This window comes from Zingiber officinale, chromosome 7A (genome assembly GCF_018446385.1).
Source record: "Zingiber officinale cultivar Zhangliang chromosome 7A, Zo_v1.1, whole genome shotgun sequence".
Taxonomy (NCBI): domain Eukaryota; kingdom Viridiplantae; phylum Streptophyta; class Magnoliopsida; order Zingiberales; family Zingiberaceae; genus Zingiber; species Zingiber officinale.
Genome location: NC_055998.1, coordinates 102,346,840 through 102,370,419, shown reverse-complemented (window position 1 = coordinate 102,370,419; position 23,580 = coordinate 102,346,840). Strand labels below are relative to the sequence as shown.

Sequence of the window (23,580 nt, the reverse complement as noted above, 5' to 3'; positions counted from 1 at the left end):
GTGACTAAGTGTTCTTCTCTTTTCTTAAAAAGCATTAGCTAATATAAGGTGTTATCTTTTCAGCAAAATCTAATATGATTTTCCTTCCTCGTTTCTGCGTTCGAATCCGTAACTCTTGTACTCTCTCGTATTCCTCGTTTCTCTCCAAATTACGTACCCGTTTAGATCACCTCACTATTAAATTCATTTCGTTTGGTGGAATATTTTGTAATATTTCATCTAACAAAATCTTGATTTGGTAGCTTAAATACATGATGCGTATCGCTCTAATTATGTTCATAGTTTCTTCCTATTTAAGATTTATAATTCTATCTCCTTTTAACTCTTATTTAAATCTAATATTACTAAACTTAAATTCCGTATATTAAATTTGTCTCTATAGCTAAAATCTTTCCTTAGTGTTTCCGCGAGATTCTAGTTTAGCATTTACTCTTGCGTGTTTCGAATACTATATAGTAAATGTCGTCCTATTACAACACGCGATACGATATTATTTTAAATGTGTGTAGTGAGTCGTACATAATTTGTATAAAATATAAGGATTTTACTAAAAAAGATAGTAGTCAGATCCTGATATATCGTCATTATTAAATGCTTGAGTTACTCAAATCATGAATCTTTTGGTCGTTACATTCTAATACGTATTATTAATTGATATCGATATGCTTTAACCCTCTTTTAAAATTCTCCGTATAATTTCTCTTGGACTCTGTTCAGCTTTTTGCAAGTAATGAATCTTATGTAAATCTTGTTTTGCTCGATATATTTCGATGATTAATTCTAAGATGTAGCACAATAGACCTTTACGTGTGAACCCAATTAATTTTGATTCGTTTTTATTACTTTTCTCAGTTTAGTGTACTCGTTAATTTAATACTCAGATAGTTCTGTGATTTTTCATTTCCTTATTCTTATATAAAGGCTAAGTACTTAACCTCTATGATCGACATTATTTTATTTTCAATATCGTATTAAATAATTTTGTAATCATTCTCTTTCCTATTTACTAGGCACTTTCATTTCTTTGGAATATCACGATCTAACTATTTTTTTCCCGTCGTCCCGTTTAAAGATTAGTTCTCTGATAATAAAATTTTAAAATTTCGATACTCGACTTACTCTTAAATTACTTAAGTTAAGTTGATCGTTTAAACTTCGATAAAAGTTGATGAAAATATCTCTTCTACCGCTCTTTTATTTCTTATTTATATTCTTACGTTGTTTATTTTTATATATTTTATTTATTTAGATAAAAGATCTCTTGTCTTGTATCCCTTTCTCTCTACGCTTCTTGATATAAATGTCTCTTTCCTTTTGGTATCGATTTTTGATATAAAAAGTTTCGTTTTTTGTTCATTTCTTAACTAGGCTATTATATATTTTTAAATTTTCTTCGCTTCTGAATATATAATTCTTTATAAGTTGTTTATTTTTCTTTCACTTTCTCTTGTACTTTCTCGTCACATTTGAAAGATTTGGTAAAGATCGTGGGTTAAAAGGATGTATGATATCTCTGTTGACGTGTCTTTGGGTAGAATCGAAAGCGCAAAGCCGTGGGGTCTGTCAGAAAGTGAGCATATCGTATCGTTATAGAGATGTGTGGACATCCTTTGAGCACAACGGAAAAGTACATGATCAAAGTCGTGATGTGGTGGCATCGAGCGAAGTTGGTGTCCGGAATAAGTCAGATAGGATGTATGAGGGGCCCAAGCGATTAGTTTGGGATGCTAGCGTGGAGGCTCGAGGTCGGCGGTGAGGTAATGCTGGGTGCTCGCGGATTGGTATGAGGTAATTATGGTCAACGCGTTTAAGAGGGAGGATTGTTGGGGTCGATCGAAGTCCGCTGAAAAGATTTGGTAAAGATCGTGGGGTTAAAGGATCGTGATATTGTTAGAGTGTATACTAAAAGTCTAGCTTTTGTATAATATAAGAATCATTGGTCTACGTTTATGCTAAGTGTAGTTGTCGTTTAATTTATTGTGAGATAACGTATGGCAAACTGGCGATCCTTATAAATTATAAGCGGTTGCTCATGGAATGGAATGAGATTGGGTGGTTGTAGTGTAATTAGTATTAGTTTATCTTGACTAATAAATTATACTAGTACTGCCAGTGTTGAGAGCGATTGATTAGTATCTTTTTATCTTGGTATATAAAACAATCGCTTTGTTATTATGGAAGTGTGTACTTTTAATCGTGATGTAATAACAGCAATATCACCAGTATTTATTTCTTTGATTTATCGAAGGGTGCGATTTAGCTCGTTCGTCGCTTGATAAGTTGAAATGATATTATTTATATGGTATGTTGTTGATTATAGAATGAAGCGTGTCCTAATAATCTGGGTTGATGATGTCCCTTGAGGAGCTCATGGGATTGTTCATTTAAACTTAAGCAGTCGCGTGTGATAATGGCGATGGTATTACTCTTGGGTAGATATTAATTAAGTGAGTTAACTTGGTTAATTAATGGGCGTTCGATATCTTAAGCAGGGAAGAGTAACGCTCGTGATTAGAGGGACCGTATATAATAATATGAGATTGGTGCGATAGTCGTGTGATAATAACTCTTTAGTGGAATGAGATATTATTGATGAACTTGAGTGAAGGCGAACACGGGAAGCTCAGTTGAGATCGAAAATCAATTCCTTCTCTCGGTCCCTATTGTAATCTCTTATTTATAAAATCTTATCTAAACCCGACTCGCTTGGGTGGTGGCCCAACAAAGGTCGGCCAGCGAGACGAGGTTAGATGGATTCGAGTTGTGGCACAGCTTGGAGCCCAGCGGTGTGGTCGCCCGATTAGTCAATTGAAGGAAGTAAATTCCTTTATAGAGATCCGTTAAAGGATTAAGGATGATTTTTTAATATAAAATCCTTAATCGTCGTAAATAAAGTAGTTTATATTTTGAGTCGACTTCTTTATGTGGTTTTAAAGAGAATTTTAAATTAAAATCTTTCCTTTTATAGCTTTCTGAAAGGAATAAAGAGATTTAAATCTTTCCTATTTGTAGTTATCTATAATGTGAAAAAAAAAATTTAATTTTTGATAAAACTTTCCTTTTTGAAACCATGTTTTATTTTAAATCTCATCTTTATAGATATCCATAAAATGATTTAAAGAGATTTAATTTATAAAACATTCCTTTTATCTATCCATAAGGGATTTTTAAAAAGAGATTTTAATTTTTGTTTAAAATCTTTCCTTGCTTGGAGAACAAACATCGACCACATTGAAGAAGAAAAGGAAGTTTTAATTTTTTGTTTTAAAACTTTCTTTTTAGTCGCAAGAAATATAAGGAAGTTTTAATTATTTTAAAATTTTCCTTATTTGCGAAGACGAAATATAAAGAGAGGTAGATGTCTACGCTCACAATACATCTTATTCCTCTCTCTCTTCTTGGTGGTCGGCCCTTACTCTTTTCCCTCTTGGTGGCGATGCATTGCGGGAGATCCTTTGAGCTTGGCTGGAGAGGAGAAGAAGAAGAAGGAGGTTCTCTTGTCTAGTATCCCTTGAGAAGTTGGTGGTCGAACTTCATCATCTCTTGAAGAAAGTTAGTGGCGAAACTTGAAAGGAAGAAGGGCTCGAGTGGATTCTCGTCTCGATAGATCGCCGCCCATCTGACGTCCGAGATAGAAGAGAAAAACAATAGAGATCGAGAGGTCATAAGCTACATAAGGTATAACTAGTTATTAGTTTCCGCATCATAACTAGTCGTCGTTTTGTATAGATCTTGTAAAACCAAACACGAGGTTATCGATTTTAATTATCGTTTTGTTTTCGATATTTTTTCGATTTCATGTTTCGATAATGTGTTTATATTAAAGTCTCTATTGTTAAACCTAGTTTGTCGAAGTTTAAATATCCGATTTCTTTGAAAGGCTTTATCAAGGATGTGGATGATCTCGTACCCGAGAAGGCCTAGTGTCTCGCCTGGCGTTTGAAGCCGATCCTTGAAATAGATATTTGATCACTTATTATGGTTTAACTTAGGAAGATCGCATCAATTGAACTTGAAGTAAGAATGTTAAGTTTCGTTCCCAATTGAGTTTAATTTCTAAAGGAAAACTTGGATTAATAATGTTAAGCGTCGTTTAATCCAAATTTAACTTTAGTAGAAACATGGGTAGCTAGGATAGTTTACATTTGTACAAAATTTTTATTGACAGGGGAACCAGATTAGATTCGAGCAACCAACAATCTCCGTTGTAGGTCTTTTGGATAAAGCCCAAGAGCGAAAGTCTGAGGGTCTGGCTCAAAGTGAATGATATCGTATGCGTTGTGGAGATATGGACATCCTTGGACACAAATGAAGATTCCTTATTTAATGGTCGTGTCCCTTTGACTCACCGAGTACACTCTTATTATTTCAACTTTAATATCATTTTATCTCATATCGTATTAAAGGCACCGTATATTTCATCTAATACTGCTTTCTCCTTATATATATTTTGTTTCTCATCCTTAATTTACACTACTTAATTATAGGATTCGTATATATTTTTTTTCTATTGATATTATGTTTGAGGCGTATATCCAACACTACTTACCTATGTTAGGTAGTTAAGCTTTCTCCAGGGCTGACCTTGCAATCTTTACAAATCTTTCTATCCTTCTTCCTAACCATAAGAAAGTCAATTTACAATTTATTATTCCCACTTTTGAACGTGACTAAGTGTTCTTCTCTTTTCTTGAAAAAATGTATTAGCTAATATAAGGACATCACAAAATCTAATATAGTTTTCCCCTCTTCATTTCTCATTTAAGCTCATAACCCCTATGTACCCTCTCATATTTGTAACGACCCAATTTTCCTCATTATGAGTTCTAAAAGTTCTTAAAAATATTTAGAAATATTTTAGAAATATTCTAGAGATTTTTAGAAATTTTTAGAGTATTTTATATAATTTTTGGTCGTTTGGTATTTTTACTAAGCGAAGGAAGTTTCGAAAAAGTCAGAAAACCCACGACCTTTGACTTCGCAAAACCGGTGACGGTGGGCAAACGGATTTCTGAAAATGAATAATTTATTTAAGATAGTTAAAGAATATTGGATTATAAAGATAAGTTGATCTTGGATTTAATTATTTAAGATAGTTAACAGAATATTATAAAGGGATAAGTTGATGTATTTATTTTGAAAAGGTAGCGAATTTATTTAAGATAGTTAGCAAAATATTGGATTATAAAAGGGATAAGTTGATGTTGGATTTATCTATTTAGAAAAGGTGGCGAATTTATTTATTAAGGAGTTAAAATATTAAGTTATAAAAGGGATAAGTTGATGCTCTGTTTTCCCGTGACTTAAACCATTCTCTCCTTCTCTCACATGCATCGCTCGGGCGCAAAGGGAGAGAGTTAGGTATCATCTCCGTATGGACGAGGTCCTAGAAACCCTTTTGTTCAGTTGAGTCAAGAATCAAGGTAAGTGCTTCTCACTGCGGTAGGAGTAGTTTCGGACCTTTGTTCTTCTTGAATTGAGCATGAGAAGCGCTTATAGTGCAAATTTTTAATTAAGCCTATCGTGCAGATTTTAATTAAGCTTATAGTGCAAATTTTTATGTAGACTTATAGTGCAGATTTTAATTAAGCTTATAATGCAGATTTTTATGTAAGCTTATAGTGCAGATTTTAATTAAGCCTATAGTGCAGATTTTAATTAAGCTTATAATGCAGATTTTATGTAGAGCTTATATTGTAGATATTAATTAAGCGCTTATAGTGCAGATTTTTAATTAATCCAATAATGCAGATTTTAATTAAGCTTATAATGCAGATTTTTATGTAGAGCTTATATTGCAGATTTTAATTAAGCGCTTATAGTGCAGATTTTTAATTAAGCCTATAGTACAGATTTTAATTAAGCTTATAGTGCAGATTTTTATGTAGGCTTATAGTGCAGATTTTAATTAAGCTTATAGTGCAGATTTTATGTTTGCATAGAATGCAGAAATAGTGTAGCATAGAATGCAGAATCTTGATTAGAATAGTATGTAGAATTTTGATTAGCATAGTATGCAGATTTTTGTTTATACATTTCAAAGTTAGAATTTGTTTAAACATTTCAGTGTTTAAAGAAGCATTCTTTTATTAGAGGTATTAACAAGTATAAGAAAGATAAAGAAAAGAAAGAAAAAAGGCCAAGGCCTTAAGTAGATCCCAAAGTCAAGACTTTAGGGATTTTGGCACACAAGGTGCTCGTTAAAATACCGAGGCATTATATATTAGAAGTATTAAAAGATAACAAGTATTTTACTTTTATCAGTGGCCTTTATCTGGACTCTCGGTTGTCCTTGATTGGGCTCCCATAGTCGTCCCTAGGTTTAGATAACCTAGTATGCAGGACTCTCATTGCCTTGGGTGGGCTCCATAGTAGTCCCTAGGTTTAGATAACCTAGTAAACCCTACTAGATTCGGGACCCGCTATCTCGGGTCTAGTTAGGGATCTTGTAAGTGCCAACATTGTGAGCCCAAGAAAAGAAAGTTGATTATTATTTCAGTATTAAAGTATAAGTTTTGAAACAAAAGAAATAAGCTTCACATAAGTTTTAAAATTCAGAAGTTTAGCTTTCTTATATACTGACATGTTGTTTAGATTTGCTTACATGTTTAGTATTTCAGTATGCTATGTTTCATTTGCTAATAGATGAGCATTTAGTTTCTAGATTTCTTTCAGCTTACATGCATACTCGAGTTTTGTGAGTTAGATAGCGCTTACTAAGCAATTTTGCTTATAGATGTATTTCCTCTTACTGCAGATAAAGGAAAGGAAAAATTATAGTAAAGGAAGGCGACAAGGAGGTGCGGATGGATGTGTGATGCCTGGACTAGAAAAGCCTTGGGATTTAGCATAAGAATTTATTAACAAAGAGTTGAGTAGAATGTATTAGATGAGTCATTTAGTCTTCCGCTACTAGTTAATTGTATGTTTTGAGTTCTCCGAGAGTTTTAGGAATTACTATCAACATGTGTGCAATGTTAGTTAAGTAAAGTTAGTAGTCCAGTAGCGCTCCGCCCTCACAGTCCAGTAGTGAGGAGGGTGGGGTGTTACAATATTCCTCATTTTCATATGCTCATTTAGATCATCTCCTATTAAAATTATTTTATTTGGTTGAATATTTTGCAATACTTCATCTAAGTCGTCCCAAAACCTTGATTTGGTAGCTTCATCTAATTTTACTTGCAGTGCATATATACTAATTATGTTCATAGTTTCTTTCAGCACTATTATCTCAAGGGTTATAATTTGATCTCCTTTTCTAACTGCTCCTACAACTTATCCTTTAACGAACTATCTACAACAATACTCACTTCATTTCTTGCTTTACTCTTTCCTGTGTACTATAACTTATAACCTGAGTTCTCTATCATCTTTACCTTCTTGTCAACCCATTTTATCTTTTGTACACACAAAATACTAATTCTTCTCCTAATCATCGTATCTACTACCTCCATTAATTTACCAGTGTAGATTCTTATGTTCCATGCTCCAAATCTTAGACTATTAATTTTTCTATCATATTTGTTCTTATCCAACCTATGGTGTGAGAACTCTTGCCTATTTAACATTACACTCAAGTTCTCATGGAGATGTAACGGTTATTATCAATACATTACAGCCGAACCCTACAAAGCGAACTTTTGCCTATTTACCGGTGAGAATGTAGCATTCGTGGGCCACATTATGCATGTTTTGATGTTTGATGTATGTTTTATTGTTAACAAATATGTTTTTCAATTGTTACAATGATTTGACGAAAATCTAAGGACTTTTTGATTGGAAAATGTTGATGATAGAATTTTTGAGATTTCCTATTGCCATAGGGGCGTTGGAAGGGGGTTTGAAGGGTGAGGAGGTGTAGTTATGTCGAGGAAAAAAGGTTGGTGTCAAGGGGGAGGGTTGTGCTATTTTACGAAAGTTCTATCGACTTTTGGCTGGAATTTTGATGCTGAAAATTTTGGAAATCTGTTGCTGCCTTAGGGATGGATGCTAGAAGGTGTTGAGGGTTAGGAGAGGGTATTGCTATGTCGAGGAAAAAATGACTGGTGTCAATGGGGAAGGGTTGCGTTGTTTTGACTAAAGTTTTATTGACTTTTGGTTGGAATTTTGATGCTGGAAATTTCGGAAATCTGCTGCTACCTTGGGAATGCTGGAAAAAAAAGAGGGGTGGATGGCTATGTCGGAGGGGGGGAAGTGCGAAGAAGGGTCCACTGAAGAGCTTTCGGGGGCTAGGAAGGTGAGTGAAGGCATGGGCCAGTGGTCCCTAAAATAATCTCAGTATTTGTAGTATTTTTTGTTTAATATTCATGTCTAAGCACCTTTAATTCTTTTATCATAATTTTTAATAAGGTTTTCGATACATGAAAAATTAACTGTATGTTTTATAACTATCATGAAAGGTAAGCTATTTTTCTTGTTGATGAATGTGATAATGTGACAGGTAAAGGAGTCCAGCTTAGAGGATACCGGAATTCTTTATCAAATCATAGGAAAAAGGGATAGTGGGATCCGACTTAGAAGATACCGGAATCCTTACCAAGGCAAGTGCAACCCGACTTAGAGGATACCGGGAAACCTTATCAAACCTAGTACTATAGTAAGGATCCGGCTTAGAGGATATCAAAACCCTACCAAAGCTTGTGGAACCCGATTTAAAGGATATCGAGAAACACTACCAAACCTAAGATAAAAGTTTAGCCAAACAAACAGAGGTTGAGAAAAAAAAAAGGGCGCATTCAATGATATGAACTCACTTAAATATTTTGATGTTGAAAGTTAAAGGATTGATATTATTTTAATAAAATTTGAAGGTTCATAGTACTAAAGGTCAGCGAGGTTTAAATTTAAAATGTTCAAGGTATTTTCTTAAAGTTATATATATATAAGCATGTGATTATATGTTTAATTCTTAATATAAAATGTTTGAACTTGTTGAGTCTTTAGACTTACTAGATCCATATGGTGCAGGTAATGAGGAGACGGAGGGTCTTGATGAATGAGCTAGCTCGTATTAGGTAGTGTACACCCGAGGGTCTTGTCCTTTCTTCTATTTGTTTATGTTATTTTTTTCGTAGTTTGGATGTTGAAGTTCCCTTTCTGAGTCGATGATGTAATGCCGGGTAGATATATGGGATTCCTTATTTTAGTTGGTTGAACATTCGAGTTTTTTAAGTTTTCTTTTATTCACACTATTGATTCTGATGTCTTCTAGTTGACCTATTTAAGATGTACCACATCGAAGTGGATTTATTTAAATAAGTTTTAGGAGAAAGGTTTTGCACAACATGTTTTGAAAGCTATAAGGGGATAAAGTTTTAGGTCGTTTCAACCAAGGAGCTTACAACTAAGAATATACTCAACATATATTAATAGTGGATCTAGCAGCAAGGAGCTTACAACCAAAGAGTACCATCAGGAAGAATTTCCTTAGAAGAAACCATATTGGAAAGTAATAATATCCACAAATAGACAATTGTAAATATGAAGGAATAGATTTTTAAAAATTAGAAGTAGCAAAAACTCATTAAATAAATCTTATATTATATGAAGTTAAATGTTGTTATGTTATATGAAGATAAATGTTGAGCTATAAAACAAGTACACATGCAAAAGATGAGAGTCACATAAATGAAGATGTTAAGGTGGATATGCGAACACACAAGAATGGATAGGATAAGAAACGAGAATGTTAGAGAGAAAGTTGGAATATCAAGAAAAATTCTAAGAAACGCATTTAAAATTGTATTAACACATCCTTATATGTCCAATAAATGTCTAAGTTTGGCAATGTGCGAATATGACAAATATGCACACTAATAGTGGAAGAGGGAGATTAAAAAAGGCTTGATTAGTAACGATAAAATAAGATAAAATTTAATTAAATATAGATGAAGATATAATATGGAATCTAACTCAATGACGTAGGGGATCCATATAACTAATCCAACTTAGTAGGATAAAGCCTTGGTGGTTATTGTTATTCTAGAAGATGCAAAAACTATGCAACAAGAGATTTATCCTTCACATACTACAAACATATAGTAATTTTATTGAAAAAATAGTGAAGCAAAAGAAGCAGATCTCTCAATTTTCCGGCTGGAATCACTCTTAGAATTGTTATTAGAATCAATAAGAAATCAACAATCTGTAAAAGATCAGTAGCCAATATCCTTATAAACAGATTGTTTATCAGTAAAGTCAGCAATCAAGGCACTAGGAAATCTGCTGATCTGGTGGTTAGAAGGAGAAGACAGAAATTGGTTGCAATAATGGAAACGAGAAGAAAAAGCAAGTGATCTTCCTTTGCTGGAAAGAAACTCTAGAACCAAGAGCAGCTGTGGCTCAGCGCTCACACCAGGAGATCAATACTGCAGAGGCATGATTCAACAAGCAGATGTTCCTAGATTGCTACTGATATCTGCAGATTCAGATTTATTGATGCAGAAAAAAAAAACATGATGTAGGAGGCAGACAAGGGATCCAGAGGGGAAAAATCCCAGATATCTGCTGCAATAATGCAAACCAGAAAAACAAAAAAAAAAGTAAGTGATGTAAGCCCAGTAGGATGATAGACTATTTTAGTAGTTATAATAATTCTTTTCACCTTGAGTTGTCCATGATGATTGTATTATATTGGACGTAGCTAAGGTTTAAAATTTTGAACCGTGACGGAAGCTCGATTTATGACTTATGATTTCTGTATCATATTATGTCATGCCGATACGATTTTGATACTTTTTAAATATAAAATTTATTAATAAAAAAATATTAATATTTGATCGCCATTAACGTTTACTATTGAATTATATTTGAGATGTTGAATATTAAGTTCAAATTTTGATATTATCTCATGAAATGTTTGATATTTATTGAGTAAAAATCGAGTTACAATTAGATGAAGTCTACCAAATAAAGATAGCGCAATCAAGTAGATTTAAAATATATTTATTTTGATCAATTTAAAATTAAACTAAATTTATATATATAATATAATTTATTAGTAGTAGTATATTTTATAAGATTAAATTATATTTAATTTGTTTCATCTTTCCTAACAATCTTGTTTTAAATTATATTTATTTTAATACTTTTTAAATATTTAGGATCATTTTACAAAACAATAGAGGGATTGAAAGAGATGTCTTATATAGAATACAAGCAGAATGGTTGAAATTGAGGAGTGTGTCAGGTGTTTTATGTGACTGTAAAATACATCTAAAATTTAAAGAGAAATTCTACAAAATCGTATTAAACCTGCTATGTTATATGGAGCAGAATGTTGGACTATGACTCAGAACACATAAGTAGAAGATGAGAGTTGTAGAAATGAGGATGTTAAGATAAATGTATGAGCATACGAGGATAGACAGAATATAAAATGAGAACATTAAAGAGAAAGTCGGAGTTATAACTATTGAGGGAAAACTCCGAAAGACGTTTAAGATGATACGGACATGTACTTAAACAACCAATAAATGCTCCAATTAGACGATGTGAAACTATGACAAACATGCATATCAAACGAGGACAAGGTAAACTAAAAAAGACTTGGTTAACAACAATAAATTAAGATAAAATTTATTTAAATATAGATGATGATATAGTAGGAGATAGAGCTCAATGGCGTAAAAGGATCCAAATAGTCGACCCCACCTAGTATGATAAAGCTTTGCTGTTGTTGTTTTCTAGCAATCTGTCATCCTTAAAGAGTTCTTTCTCTTTATTTACCTCATTGTCGAATGGAGCAAGAAAATTAACTATCCTTAAAAAAGTTAAGAGGTTTTTTTCTCTCTTTTACCTCGTGCACAAATAAAACTGGGGGGAAAGAATAAATATTTTTAAAATGTTTTTTTTCTTTATTTACCCAGTGAATGGATGAAGGAGAAAAAAATTAACGAAGGGAGAATATTAAAAGAGAGAAAGGAATTAACTATGTAAAAAAATAAAACATAAAGAAAAAAATGAAAATAGGGGAAAAGAAGAAAGAAAAAAGGCAATCGCAACGGCCTACCGCCACAAGGCCAAGACCTAACCTGGTCGTTGTGAGCTCACAACTACCTTGAGGACAGGTGAGGCCTCTTGCGACGACCTCGCCTGGCCACGAAGCCTTAGCAAGCCCACTGCCACTTGCGGCTCTGAGCTTGATGTCCAACATTTCACTACATGAATGAAATGGTAAATTTCACCTGTGTCGATAGAACGACTCGACATTTTATTCCTTTGACATAGCATGTTCAAATAATGTTGGGTAGTCGTGAACATGCAACTTACATAAGAATCATTGTTTACCACAAAATGGTAAATTGCAAGGCTATGCCAAAAATATAAGTCCAAACAGTCACACAATAATTGAGGTTTGGTGGTAGTAATATTTGACTTGCAGGTAACAATTGTTTATTTCCTTTCTTGCAGTTGATAGCATAGTATGATTTTGTCGTTTTATCATTATGTTTACCATAGCCGACTCCACCTAGTGGGATAAAACTTAGTTGTTATTGTTGTTGTATCATTATGTTTATCATATTTTCATTAGGGTTACAAGAAGGCCATCCTTAAGAGAGTTTTGAAGACAGTTGACAAAATTTTTAAGTATTTCAAGCTCTGCATTTTTGTCATTAATTTTCTTGTCTATGTAGTTAGGATTTCATATGCTCTATGTGTAGAATTTCATATGTTCAGTGTTCATGTTACTTTTCATTTTTCCATTAGTAGCGTAATTTTATGGTTGATTATGAAAGTTTAATTTTTTTTAATGACTTCCTGTATTAATTGGTTAGTTTCTAATTGGGGATTTTGTGAAATATGCAATTTGAAATCCTTGTATATGTTGTAATTGTATATGGATCTTTCTTTGGTGTAGTTGATCCTAACTAGATAGGCACAAAGCTTGTTCTATGGTCGTTGTGAATGTCATGTTATGCCTATGGCCATCGAGAGACCCACTTGGGTTTCTCGAAATAGAAGTTTTTTTAGTGAGGGACAATTAGACATTGAAAAAATCTTATACCAGCCAGGGTGTTTTTTCTAATTTGATACTTTGTCAAGCGTGAGGAACTCTTAAAGACTGGTTTTTGTACTATGATTCATGCTATAGAATTTTACTTATAAAAAAATAGAGGTAATGCACATTCATAAATTTGTTTAATATAATTTGAATGCACAAGTGCTACAAAAATATAAGATATAACTACGCAAGCTTAAAATTCATATAAATACAATTTAAAACATGACTAGGGAAGTAATCAAGACAAGTAATCTAACAATAATATTTAAAAAGGTTTGGTAATTATATCAAATTCTATTCCATGGCATATATCTTTCGTATTATTTTTGCCCAACCTATAAAATAATGATAGAATACAAGATCCAAGAGTTAAATGCTCCAAGCCCCTTACTTTGGCAACTTATTCTCACTTTTTTACTTGGTCTTTCCCATCACTCACTTGGTAGTGCACCTCAAAGGCATAGTTTTAGACAACAATACCCCGCGCCATAACGCACTCACCAAACTCTTTACCTAAGGAGAATCCCTCTCAAACTTGCAAGGTTCAAGAGCACACTTATGCTTAGCTCTACATGGGTCAACCTTAAACCTAAATGAAACTATCCTTAGCTCTCACATGGCATCTTCCATAAGAGTTAAACAAAACACAATTGTTTAATACAAAAACAAAAGAAAATAAAAAACCAAATTAGAAGAGCATAGAGTTGCTAATTTCACTCTCCTCAATTGCTCCTATTGTGTTATTATGATCCAAGTATCTAAGCTCTTCAAGATCTGAGAATCAAATGGAGAAAAAGACATGATTGAATTGCAATTTAAGCAATGTTTAAAAGAGAGAAAAAGATGTTCGAAATAACACTCGAACAAAAAGTAATGCTATGATTGTTGTAACTACTAGCTTACATCATCTAATCAACTCTTTAACTAGGGATGGAAATGGGGTCTAGCGAAACAGGAATACAACTTCCTCTTGATGCCTACTTATTGTGTAGAGGAATTAGGGCTAGGGAAGATGCAAGGTGGGTCAGCACAGATCAACATAAGATACATAAACATATGAGATGAATACTCATAAACACACACATACATACATATAGGCCAACTAAGGGAAACGAAGGCAGAACAAGGAAGCAAACACTATTTATATCATAGAGCAGGGCAGTCCCAATCTGACTAAGATTGCCAGATGTGAATATGTTAAAAGCAGATCCTCTTCCTTGAGAGAGGTGCAAAAACTCATCCCAGTGACTAAGACTGCCTGATGTGAATTTGACAACAAATCAGAGAGAGAGAGAGAGAGAGAGAGAGAGAGAGTAACAAAAACTCATATAAACGAAATTGATTCGGGAAAGGAAGACAGAACTGTTTCTTGTAGTATCCGGGAACTCAATGGTTTAATTAAAGGAGTTCACTTAATTTAATTAAGAATTTATTTAATTAAGTTAGTCTACGATAAGAGAATTTAGATTAATCAAATAATAAGATATAAATATATGAAATTTTTATATAGATTATTCATTAAAAGATAATTGGCATATTATAATATAAAATATATAATATATAAACGTGTAGATAAATTAGATATTATTATAGATTTAATCTCTATAAATAATATATATAATATAAAGAAAATATGATCAATATAATATAACGTATAGATAATTATAACATTATAATATAGGAATTATATATGATATATATATGGATATGGATTTTTATAAAGACTGTGTAAAAATAAAATTTATATAACGGAATTGATAGAATTTAGACAAAGTCTTAACCTTCCATCTCTTTAAAACCCTACCTTCAAAAGCTCTAGGGGATTTTTGGTAGACGGCCCTAAGAAGCTCCACCCTCCCCATCATTCTCCATCAGTCCTAGAGCTCCACGGGAAGACAAAGAAGAGAGAAATTGAAGGCATGCTCCCAACTTTGTGTGATGCTTAGTTAGTCCTATAATTTGTGGAATTTGGATCTATTGCTCTTGATGCGTTAATTAAATTATATGTTGTGTTTTATTTATTTTCATGACTTCGATTATATAAGAATAAATCTGATAAGAACCGGTCCGTTGCTTTAGTGTGATGAATTATATGCACTAGTAGTTCCGATTCATTGTTTGATTACGCTAGAAGAAAAAAAGTGCGTATGGATGGCTTGGGTTATAGATTTTGTGATGGGTTATTTATGCTCCTTGGGAATGCATGTAAATGCGTTGGATTTCAATTACGATAAGGATATTTGTGAATCCATAGGCACGGAAGGGTTCTATTGCTATTTTTTTTTTTTTGTTGACTTGCTGATGATCTACAAGAACATATGCAGTGGGGTAAGGGGGCTAAGCTTCAACAATATTAATAATACTGTATAGAAGTGTGTGCATATGGGGCCTTGTTCACTGAATTGTAATTATGTGATTGATACTATACAAATTCCTCATGAATGTGTGCTACTAGAGTTCAATAACTACTAGGTTTCAATATAATTATAATGCTCTACAGTACTACATGCATGACCATAATTTAATGTGCCAGATTTCAATAGCTGCTAGGTTTCAATATGATTATAATGTTCTACAGTAGTACCTACATGACCATAATGCTCCATGGATATTTGTGTATGTGTGGTACAGCTTCGAGGTTGATTTATGAGCATGTTGTCCACTGTTATCAATAATATCCCATGCATGTTAGGAGTATAAGAACCTTTACTATTGAAATTGAAGTTATGATTATATGAATAAGTTATGATAGTTTAGTAGGTTATATGTATGTTATGAATTTGTATGCTTATGTTTACAATTATGTCATGTCTAACTTGCTATGCATGCTCATGCTATGTGATGCCCAAGTCTATACTTAAGCTTATGTTACGAATTTGCATGCTTATGTAAGATTCACGAGTGTCTCATGTTTAAGCAGTGTTCAAGTCTATGTTAAGTGCACAATTATGTGTATGTTCATGGTTATGTAAGGAATGTGGTCGAGTGTGACCGGTGTCCTCAGCCCGGGAGCTCATCAAAAACTACGTGGTCGAGTGTGACCGGTGTCCATAGCCCAAGAGCTCGCCAAAATCTACGCGATCGAGTGTAACCGGTGTCCTTAGCCAGAGAGCTCACCAAACTATGTGGTTGAGTATGACTGGTGTCCTTAGCCCAGGAGCTCACCAAAGTTATATGAGATTGAGTGTGGCCGGTGTCCTTAGCCCGGAAGTTCACCAAAATTCCATGAGGTGGAGTGCGACCGATGTCCTTAGCCCGGGAGCTCACTAAACTATATGGTTGAGTGTGACCGGTGTCAGCCCAGGAGCTCACCAAAGTTATATGAGGTTGAGTGTGACCGGTGTCCTTAGCCCGGGAGCTCACCAAAATTCCATGAGGTGGAGTGTGACAGGTGTCCTTAGCCCGGAAGCTCCTTAATTCTATGTGATTATGTTTATTTTCATGCTTAGCTTATGTACACGATGATGCTTATGATTATGCCCATCCTTAGTATATATGTTTATGCTATGCAAGTATGCTTATGCCTATGTTTATATACATGCTCATGATTATGTCTATCTCATGTCTAGTTATTTACGTGCTTATGCTTATGTTTCTATTCATCCATAGTATATATGTTTATGTCATGTAAGTATGTTTATGCCTATGTTTATTCACATGCTCATGATTATGTCTATTACATGCTTAGTTATTTATATGCTTATGCGTATGTGTACGTTTGTATGCCTATGTCAACGCTTGTGCTCATGCCCATAATATGTCCGTAAGTTCTAAGTTACCTAGCTTGGGTACCCCGTAGTACACTAGATTATAGGCGCTACCTATTGCATAACACGGTTCGGAATATGCTGAGTCTCTCGACTTATAGATTATCACTTTTTTTTAGGAAATGAGATGAATGAGGCAGGAGGCAATGAACAGCGAGCCAACTCGGGACCATGGCAGTACAACCCAAAGACTTTCTAGTTTAGTTTCCGCATTAGTTAGGTGTTTCCTTTGAAGAATAAATTTTGAACTGCAGTTCGCTAGTAATTTATGTTTTAAGAGCTGTCTATGTATCTTAGTTGAATAAAAAACCCATTTTGGGAATTATGTGCAAGTGGTGTTTGCAGCTATATATGTTTATAAAAAAAAACTAGGGACGTCTCACTTATGATTCTGAAAGCAAAAACAAAATCTTCTCACGGATGGGAAGATTTTGGTCTGTAAGACAAAATTATTGGTAAAGAAATTGTAGGAAAGAAACAAATTTGAAGATCTGGATCACAGCAGTAACAACCAGCAGACTAGCAACCTACAGCAAATTTAAGGAAGTGGATCGAGAAGGAAGAGAGAAGGGGAGCCTTGGCGCAACGATAAAGCTGTTGCTTTGTGACCAAAAGCGCACGGGTTCGAATCCTGGAAACAGCCTCTTGCAAAAAGCAGGGTAAGGCTGCGTATAATGGATCCTTCCCCGGGACCCTGCATAGCGGGAGCTTCATGCACCGGGCTGCCTTTTTTTTTTAGATCGAGAAGGAAGAGAATAAGGAATCCCAGAGAGAGAGTCATGCAATGAAAATACAGTGAACAGCTTCACCAGGGCATAGGAGGATAGGTGATATTGCTAAAAGAGGAAAAGAATCAAGGTGAATCATGCTGAAAAAAGAATGCCACGATATGCAGAGATTGTAAACTCCAAGATATTTAGTGACAAGGAGAACAAGCAGTCAATCATCTTGAAGAGCTTAGACACATCAACTCAACTGGAAATTGAATACCATGACAATAGGAATGAAAGAAGTCTAGTAGTGGCTCAAGCTAAAAGAAGAAATAGAATAACAAAAAAATAAGTGCAAAAACAAAAACAAAAGAAAGAGGGGGAAAACTAGTACCATACCTTAAAGATTAAATGTCCCTCTAAATCAACATGACAATGGTATATATGAGCCTTACTGGAATCCCAGTCCGAGCTCTGCAACATAATGAATGAAAATATTAGGCATATCCTTGGAACAATTCTACATGCTTGTACACTATTTCTATCAGATACCAAATTGCGATGTTAATTCATGAATTATAACAATAATAACAGCAACAATAATAAACAACAATAATTTTACAGCGAACAATAATTATTAATTTAGGAATGAGCATCAATAAAATTTTAGAGAAACTGCAAACTTACCTTTCTCCTATCAAGCAGCGGAATGCATTTAGACCTCAATTCCTCCCAAACAACTGACTCAAACTGATCCATGTTCAACCATTGAATTTGCTTGATAAATTCAACTGATATAGTTTCTTCTAACTTGTACCTAAAAAGGACAAAAAGATAATATTGATATAATCATGCTAAAATTGTTGAAATGTATCCACTATGTTGGATTATAACATTTGGTCATACTATCTAGCACGGTTGAGATTTACTATCTACTAAATTATGCTCTCACACAAAAATGTGAAAAGGCAGCGGCACAATGATGATTGGTCATGATTTCAAGTGTTGATTGGCTGCAATGTGATGTAGACACTTTAAGTTCATCGGGGTTTCCATCACCAACAATGTGAGGTGAGGTAACACGAGACACCGATGCACTAAAGCTTCATTTGCGTTTAGTGCAAAGCTTTTACCAACTTTAATGAGAGAAGTAACGTGATTCTTCCTTGTGATTTTTCCTCAGGTTCCTTGGAATACCTCCTCCACTCGAGACTCATGGTACCTAAAACTTTATTTCCACTATGGATAGAAAGACGAAGGCGATTTTGAGTATTGATCGGCTGTGATGTGAGATGGCAATTTTAGTTTGTCAAAGTTTCCATCATAAACTATATGAGGTAAAGTAACGAAGACATTGAAGTATTGAGGCTTCATTAGTGTTTAGTGCAAATCTTTTACCAACTTCAATGAGAGAAAAAGTTATTGCAATACTTCCTCGGGTTTCTCAAAACCCTTACTCCATTCCATACTCATGGTACCTGAAACCCTATTTCCATGATAGACAGACAAGGGAGATTTTAGGTGTTGATTGGATGAAATGTAAGGCACATGGTTTATGTTGAGTGTTGACCGAATGCAATGTGAGGCAAGTGGTTTAAGTTGGTCGTGTTTCCAACATCAACAATGTTAAGTGAGGTAATAGGAGAAACCAAGGCTTCATCAGCGTTTAGTGCAGAACTTTTAACAACTTTAATAAAAGAAAAAAATTTCGTGATTCTTCCTCGAGTTCCTCAAAAATCCTTCCTCTGCTCAAGACTTAGGGTACCCAAAACCCTATTCCAACTAAGGATAGATAAATGAAAGAAATTCCAGATGTTGATCGGCTGCAATGTGAGGGAGATGGTTTAAATTCGTCGAGTTTCCATCGTAAACAATGTGAGATGAGGTAATAGTAGAAAAAGGCTTCATCAATGTTTTTTGCAAAGCTTTTACCAACTTCAATTAGAGAACAAGTGTCGCAATTAATCCTCATGATCCTTCCTTGGGTTCCTCATAATCTTTCCTCCACTCAAGACTCGTGGTACCAAAAACCCTACTCCTATTGACGATAGCTTGATAGAGGGGATTTCGGGTATCGATTGGCCACAATGAGAGGAGTACAATTTAAGTTCATTTGGGTTTCCATCATCAACAATGTGAAGTAAGCTAATAGGAAACACTGAGGCGCCGAAGTTTCATTTGCATTTAGTGCAAAGCTTTAACCAACTTCAATGGGAAAAATATCTCCTCCTACTCCTCCTCTTCTTTCTCTTACTACTCGAGTTGGCATCACAATATTGTTTCATTCCAACAAGGGATCGAAACCCTAGCTCAGAATGGGACTTTATTGACTGAAGATAGTAGCCAAAGATTGAGTAAACAAGATAAGCATGATCAATTGGAGAATTCACCATAATAAGCTAGACATTAGAAACTTCCTCATCTAGGTATTGTTCTACTCAAATAACAAAAATGAAAAATGACTAGATAACTAAGGAGACATCAACTCCACTATAGTATGAGCAATTCAATTCATGGTGAAAAAAGACACTTTAGCACATGACACATAAATGGAAGCTATGTTGTGCAAGAAAAATCCTTCTCATTGAACCACAAGAGATTACTTGGATATTGGTGACAAACATTCAGTGCAGATTATGAATCCAACAAGCAATGCTTGATGCTCTTAGCGATTAGTAGTTATTCAAGCTCAGATGAAAACCTAATTAAGCATTGAGTGTTTCCTTCTCACAAACCTAAAACAGATTAATTCCTGATATGACATTGTGGCTCATAAGCATTAGTCGATTATAAGTTTACCAATTTTTGTCTCTTCAAATTGAGCTTCTGAAAAAGGAAAGAACTCATATCTCAAGGATAACCTTGAAGAGCTATCTATGTATGTCTTTTGATGGAACGCCCTATGTGAGTTAGCAATCAACATTAGAAACATGGGGAACTAAGAATATATTACACAAAAAGCACTATTCACTTGCCTTCCTAAATAACTTAGAACCAAAAAAGCCTTCCTGAATTCAAGCTGGCCCAGTGCTATGAGCTGAGGACTTATTGACTGCCCAGATGATGACGGAGCCACGTATCGAGGATCGCTCTGAAGTGATTCTTCTGTTTTGCAGCATAAGATAAAACCAAAATTTTCAGAGTAATTTGTATGCATCCGTACACTCTCTATGAAAAGAAAATTTATTATGAACATCTATCTTGCAGACAGCAACAAATTCCTACTCTAAATAAATGTTCTTAAATGGAAACTCATGTAATTTATGGTAAAACTGTTTTGTTCGGAGAAGAAATCCATTACCGGAGCACACGCCACAGCTGCGCAAAGGAGAGGAGGAGCCCGAGGGCAGAGTGTCAGCGAAACTCTCCTGGGTGGGTATCGGGCGGAAGTTATTCGCCATGTACAAGATGAAACCAGAAAAATTTCTTATTCTTCTTCCTGACATCTGCATCAGGACGTCTAAGGCGGCTGCTTCCCCCAGGTCGGCCAGGGCCCTCCTGGCCCCAGGGTCCGGCTGGAGCAGCGACTGCTCAACACAAATCCGGTGGAGCAACTCTTCAACAGACCTAGGCAGCCAGACTGCGTTGTCTAGGGCATTGTCGTGAGCCATGGATCGACCGACGATGGTAGGCGATGGCTGGGGTTTCATGGTACTTGGACAAGAACGTACATTTGCTGGGCGAGGGCCAGGGGACCCCAACGGGCAATTGGTTAACGTTAGAAATTAGCGGGCGGGCGGGCGGGCGGGCGGGGGCTGCACAAGAATTTGAACCGTTCGCTGGAAACAGTGCACTCGATAGCCGTTGGATTACGATACTGGCTCGGCCTTCAAGAGCGAGTTGTTGCACAGGATCCTGCGTCTCCCTTTGGACGGTGCATGGTGGAGGGTGGTCGGTGGACGTGACTATTGGTGGAGGTGACTATTGAACGATGTTGACGTAGATGTCAGTAGCGCTGTACTGGCAAATTTCTTTTCCCCTTTACACCGCCCGCCCCACTCTCATTCTATTCTTTTCTTTATTTCCTTTTTTTTTTTTCGTTTTTTCAAATGACCTTTCTATCCCTTCTTTTTTAAAAAAAAAAAGAATTATTTAATTTTATCTATCCCTCCTTTTTTTAAAAAAAAAATTATTTAGTTTTATTTTTAAATTAATTCTGTTTATTAAGTTTTCATTAATATATTTTTAATTTTTATTTAATTTTATTTTTTAATTAATTTTATTTATTATTTTTCCATTAATAGATATATATTTTTTTTAAAAATTTTATTTAGTTTTATTTTTAAAATTAATTTTGTTTATTATTTTTTCATTAATATATATATATATATATATTATTTTTTTTATTTAGTTTTAGTTTTTTAACTAATTTTGTTTATTAGTTTTCATTAATACTTATATATATTTTAATTTTATTTAATTTTTATTTAGTTTTATTTTTTTTTTAATTAATTTTGTTTATTATTTTTTTCATTAATACATATATATTTTTTAAATTTTTATTTAATTTTTATTTAGTTTTATTTTTTAATTAATTTTGTTTATTAATTTTTTAAAAAAATAACTTTTTTTTTATTTTTATTTAGTTTTATTCTTTTAATCAATTTTATTTATTATTTTTTTATATTTTTTTATTTTATATAATTTTTAACATATGTTAGAATCTCTCCATTCCTTTAAATTATCTTCCTAATTCGATACTTAAATTACCATCATCCAACTCTTGACACATGTCAGAACCTTCTCTCTCTTTAAATCATCTCTTCCTCCAACCCTTACACATAATACATGTCAGAATCTCTGATCCTTTTAAATTACCCATCCTTCAACCATTGACACTTGTCAAAACACTTCATCCCTTTAAATTACCATTTTCAACGCTTGACATATGTCAAAATATCTCCTCTCTTTAAATTACCCCCTTCCAACCCTTGACATATGTCAAAATCTTTCATCCCTTTAAATTACCCCCCTTCCAACCCTTGTCATATGTCAAAATCTCTCATCCCTTTAAATTACCCCCCCTTCCAACTCTTGACACATGTTAAAATTTCTCATCACTTTAAATGACCCCCTTCCAACCCTTAACATATGTCAAAATCTCTCATCCCTTTAAATTATCCTCCCCTTCCAACTCTTGACACATGTCAAAATCTCTCATCATTTTAAATGACCCCCTTCCAACCCTTGACATATGTCAAAATCTCTCATCCCTTTAAATTACCCCACTTTCAACTTTTGACATATGTCAGAACTCCTCACTCTCTTTAAATTATCCATCCTCTAATCCTTAACACATGTCAAAACACTCCTCTCCCTTTAAATTACTCCCTCCAACCCTTGACATATGTCAGAACCTCCTCTCCCCTTAAATTATCCACCCTTCAACTCTTAACACATGTCAGAACCTTCCATTCTCTTAAATTACATACCCTTCAACTCTTGACACATGTCAGAACCTCCCCTCCCCTTAAATTATCCACCCTTCAACTCTTAACACATGTCAAAACCTCTCCCTTTAAATCCTCCTCTCACACTTCATTTTTAGTCATTATTCATTCACACCTCCCTCCACTGCTATCTCTTTCTCAACCTCTCCTTCTCTCTTCCTGAAATATAGTTATCTTCTTAGTCATTATTCTTCGTAATTCATAGAAAGAAACTATGGATGACTATTTGGGTTTATTTTCAGATGATTGGTTAATTGAGAATGATGTTCCTAGTGGAGATATCTCCAATAACAATCGCGATTATACAGTCGAATTTACCACAGATCAGGTGAGTTATTATCATTGTTTTTATGCATATTCATTATTTATTTTATAAGTAGAGAAATTATATTAAGATTGGTAATATCATACTTATACATCTTTGTTATATTTTTTATATAGATATTTAAAAGTAGAGAAGATATGATAAATTGGGTAAAGACAGTTGGTCTGAAGAATGGTATTGTAGTGGTTATTAAAAATTCTGCTAATTTAAAAGATGACAAGCTACCAAAGTGTCATCTTATGTGTGAAAGAGGTGAAAAGTACAAACCTCCACGATATCTAGTTGATGGGCAATCCTTAAAAAGAAATACTGGGAGTATAAAATG

At 34.2% G+C, this 23,580-nt stretch overlaps 1 protein-coding gene across 4 annotated transcripts in view; it reads right to left on the bottom strand.

Annotated features, from left to right (window-relative positions):
• LOC122001922 (probable RNA-dependent RNA polymerase 5) overlaps positions 1-21,183 on the bottom strand; it is a 119,792-nt gene extending 98,609 nt beyond the window's left edge. For all 4 annotated transcript variants that reach the window (XM_042556913.1, XM_042556917.1, XM_042556916.1 and 1 more), the window contains exon 1: positions 20,896-21,183. In XM_042556913.1, the coding sequence (XP_042412847.1) occupies positions 20,896-21,130 (235 nt within the window). In that variant the 5' untranslated portion in view covers positions 21,131-21,183. The remainder of the gene's footprint in view (positions 1-20,895) is intronic.
• Positions 21,184-23,580: the final 2,397 nt, after the last annotated feature.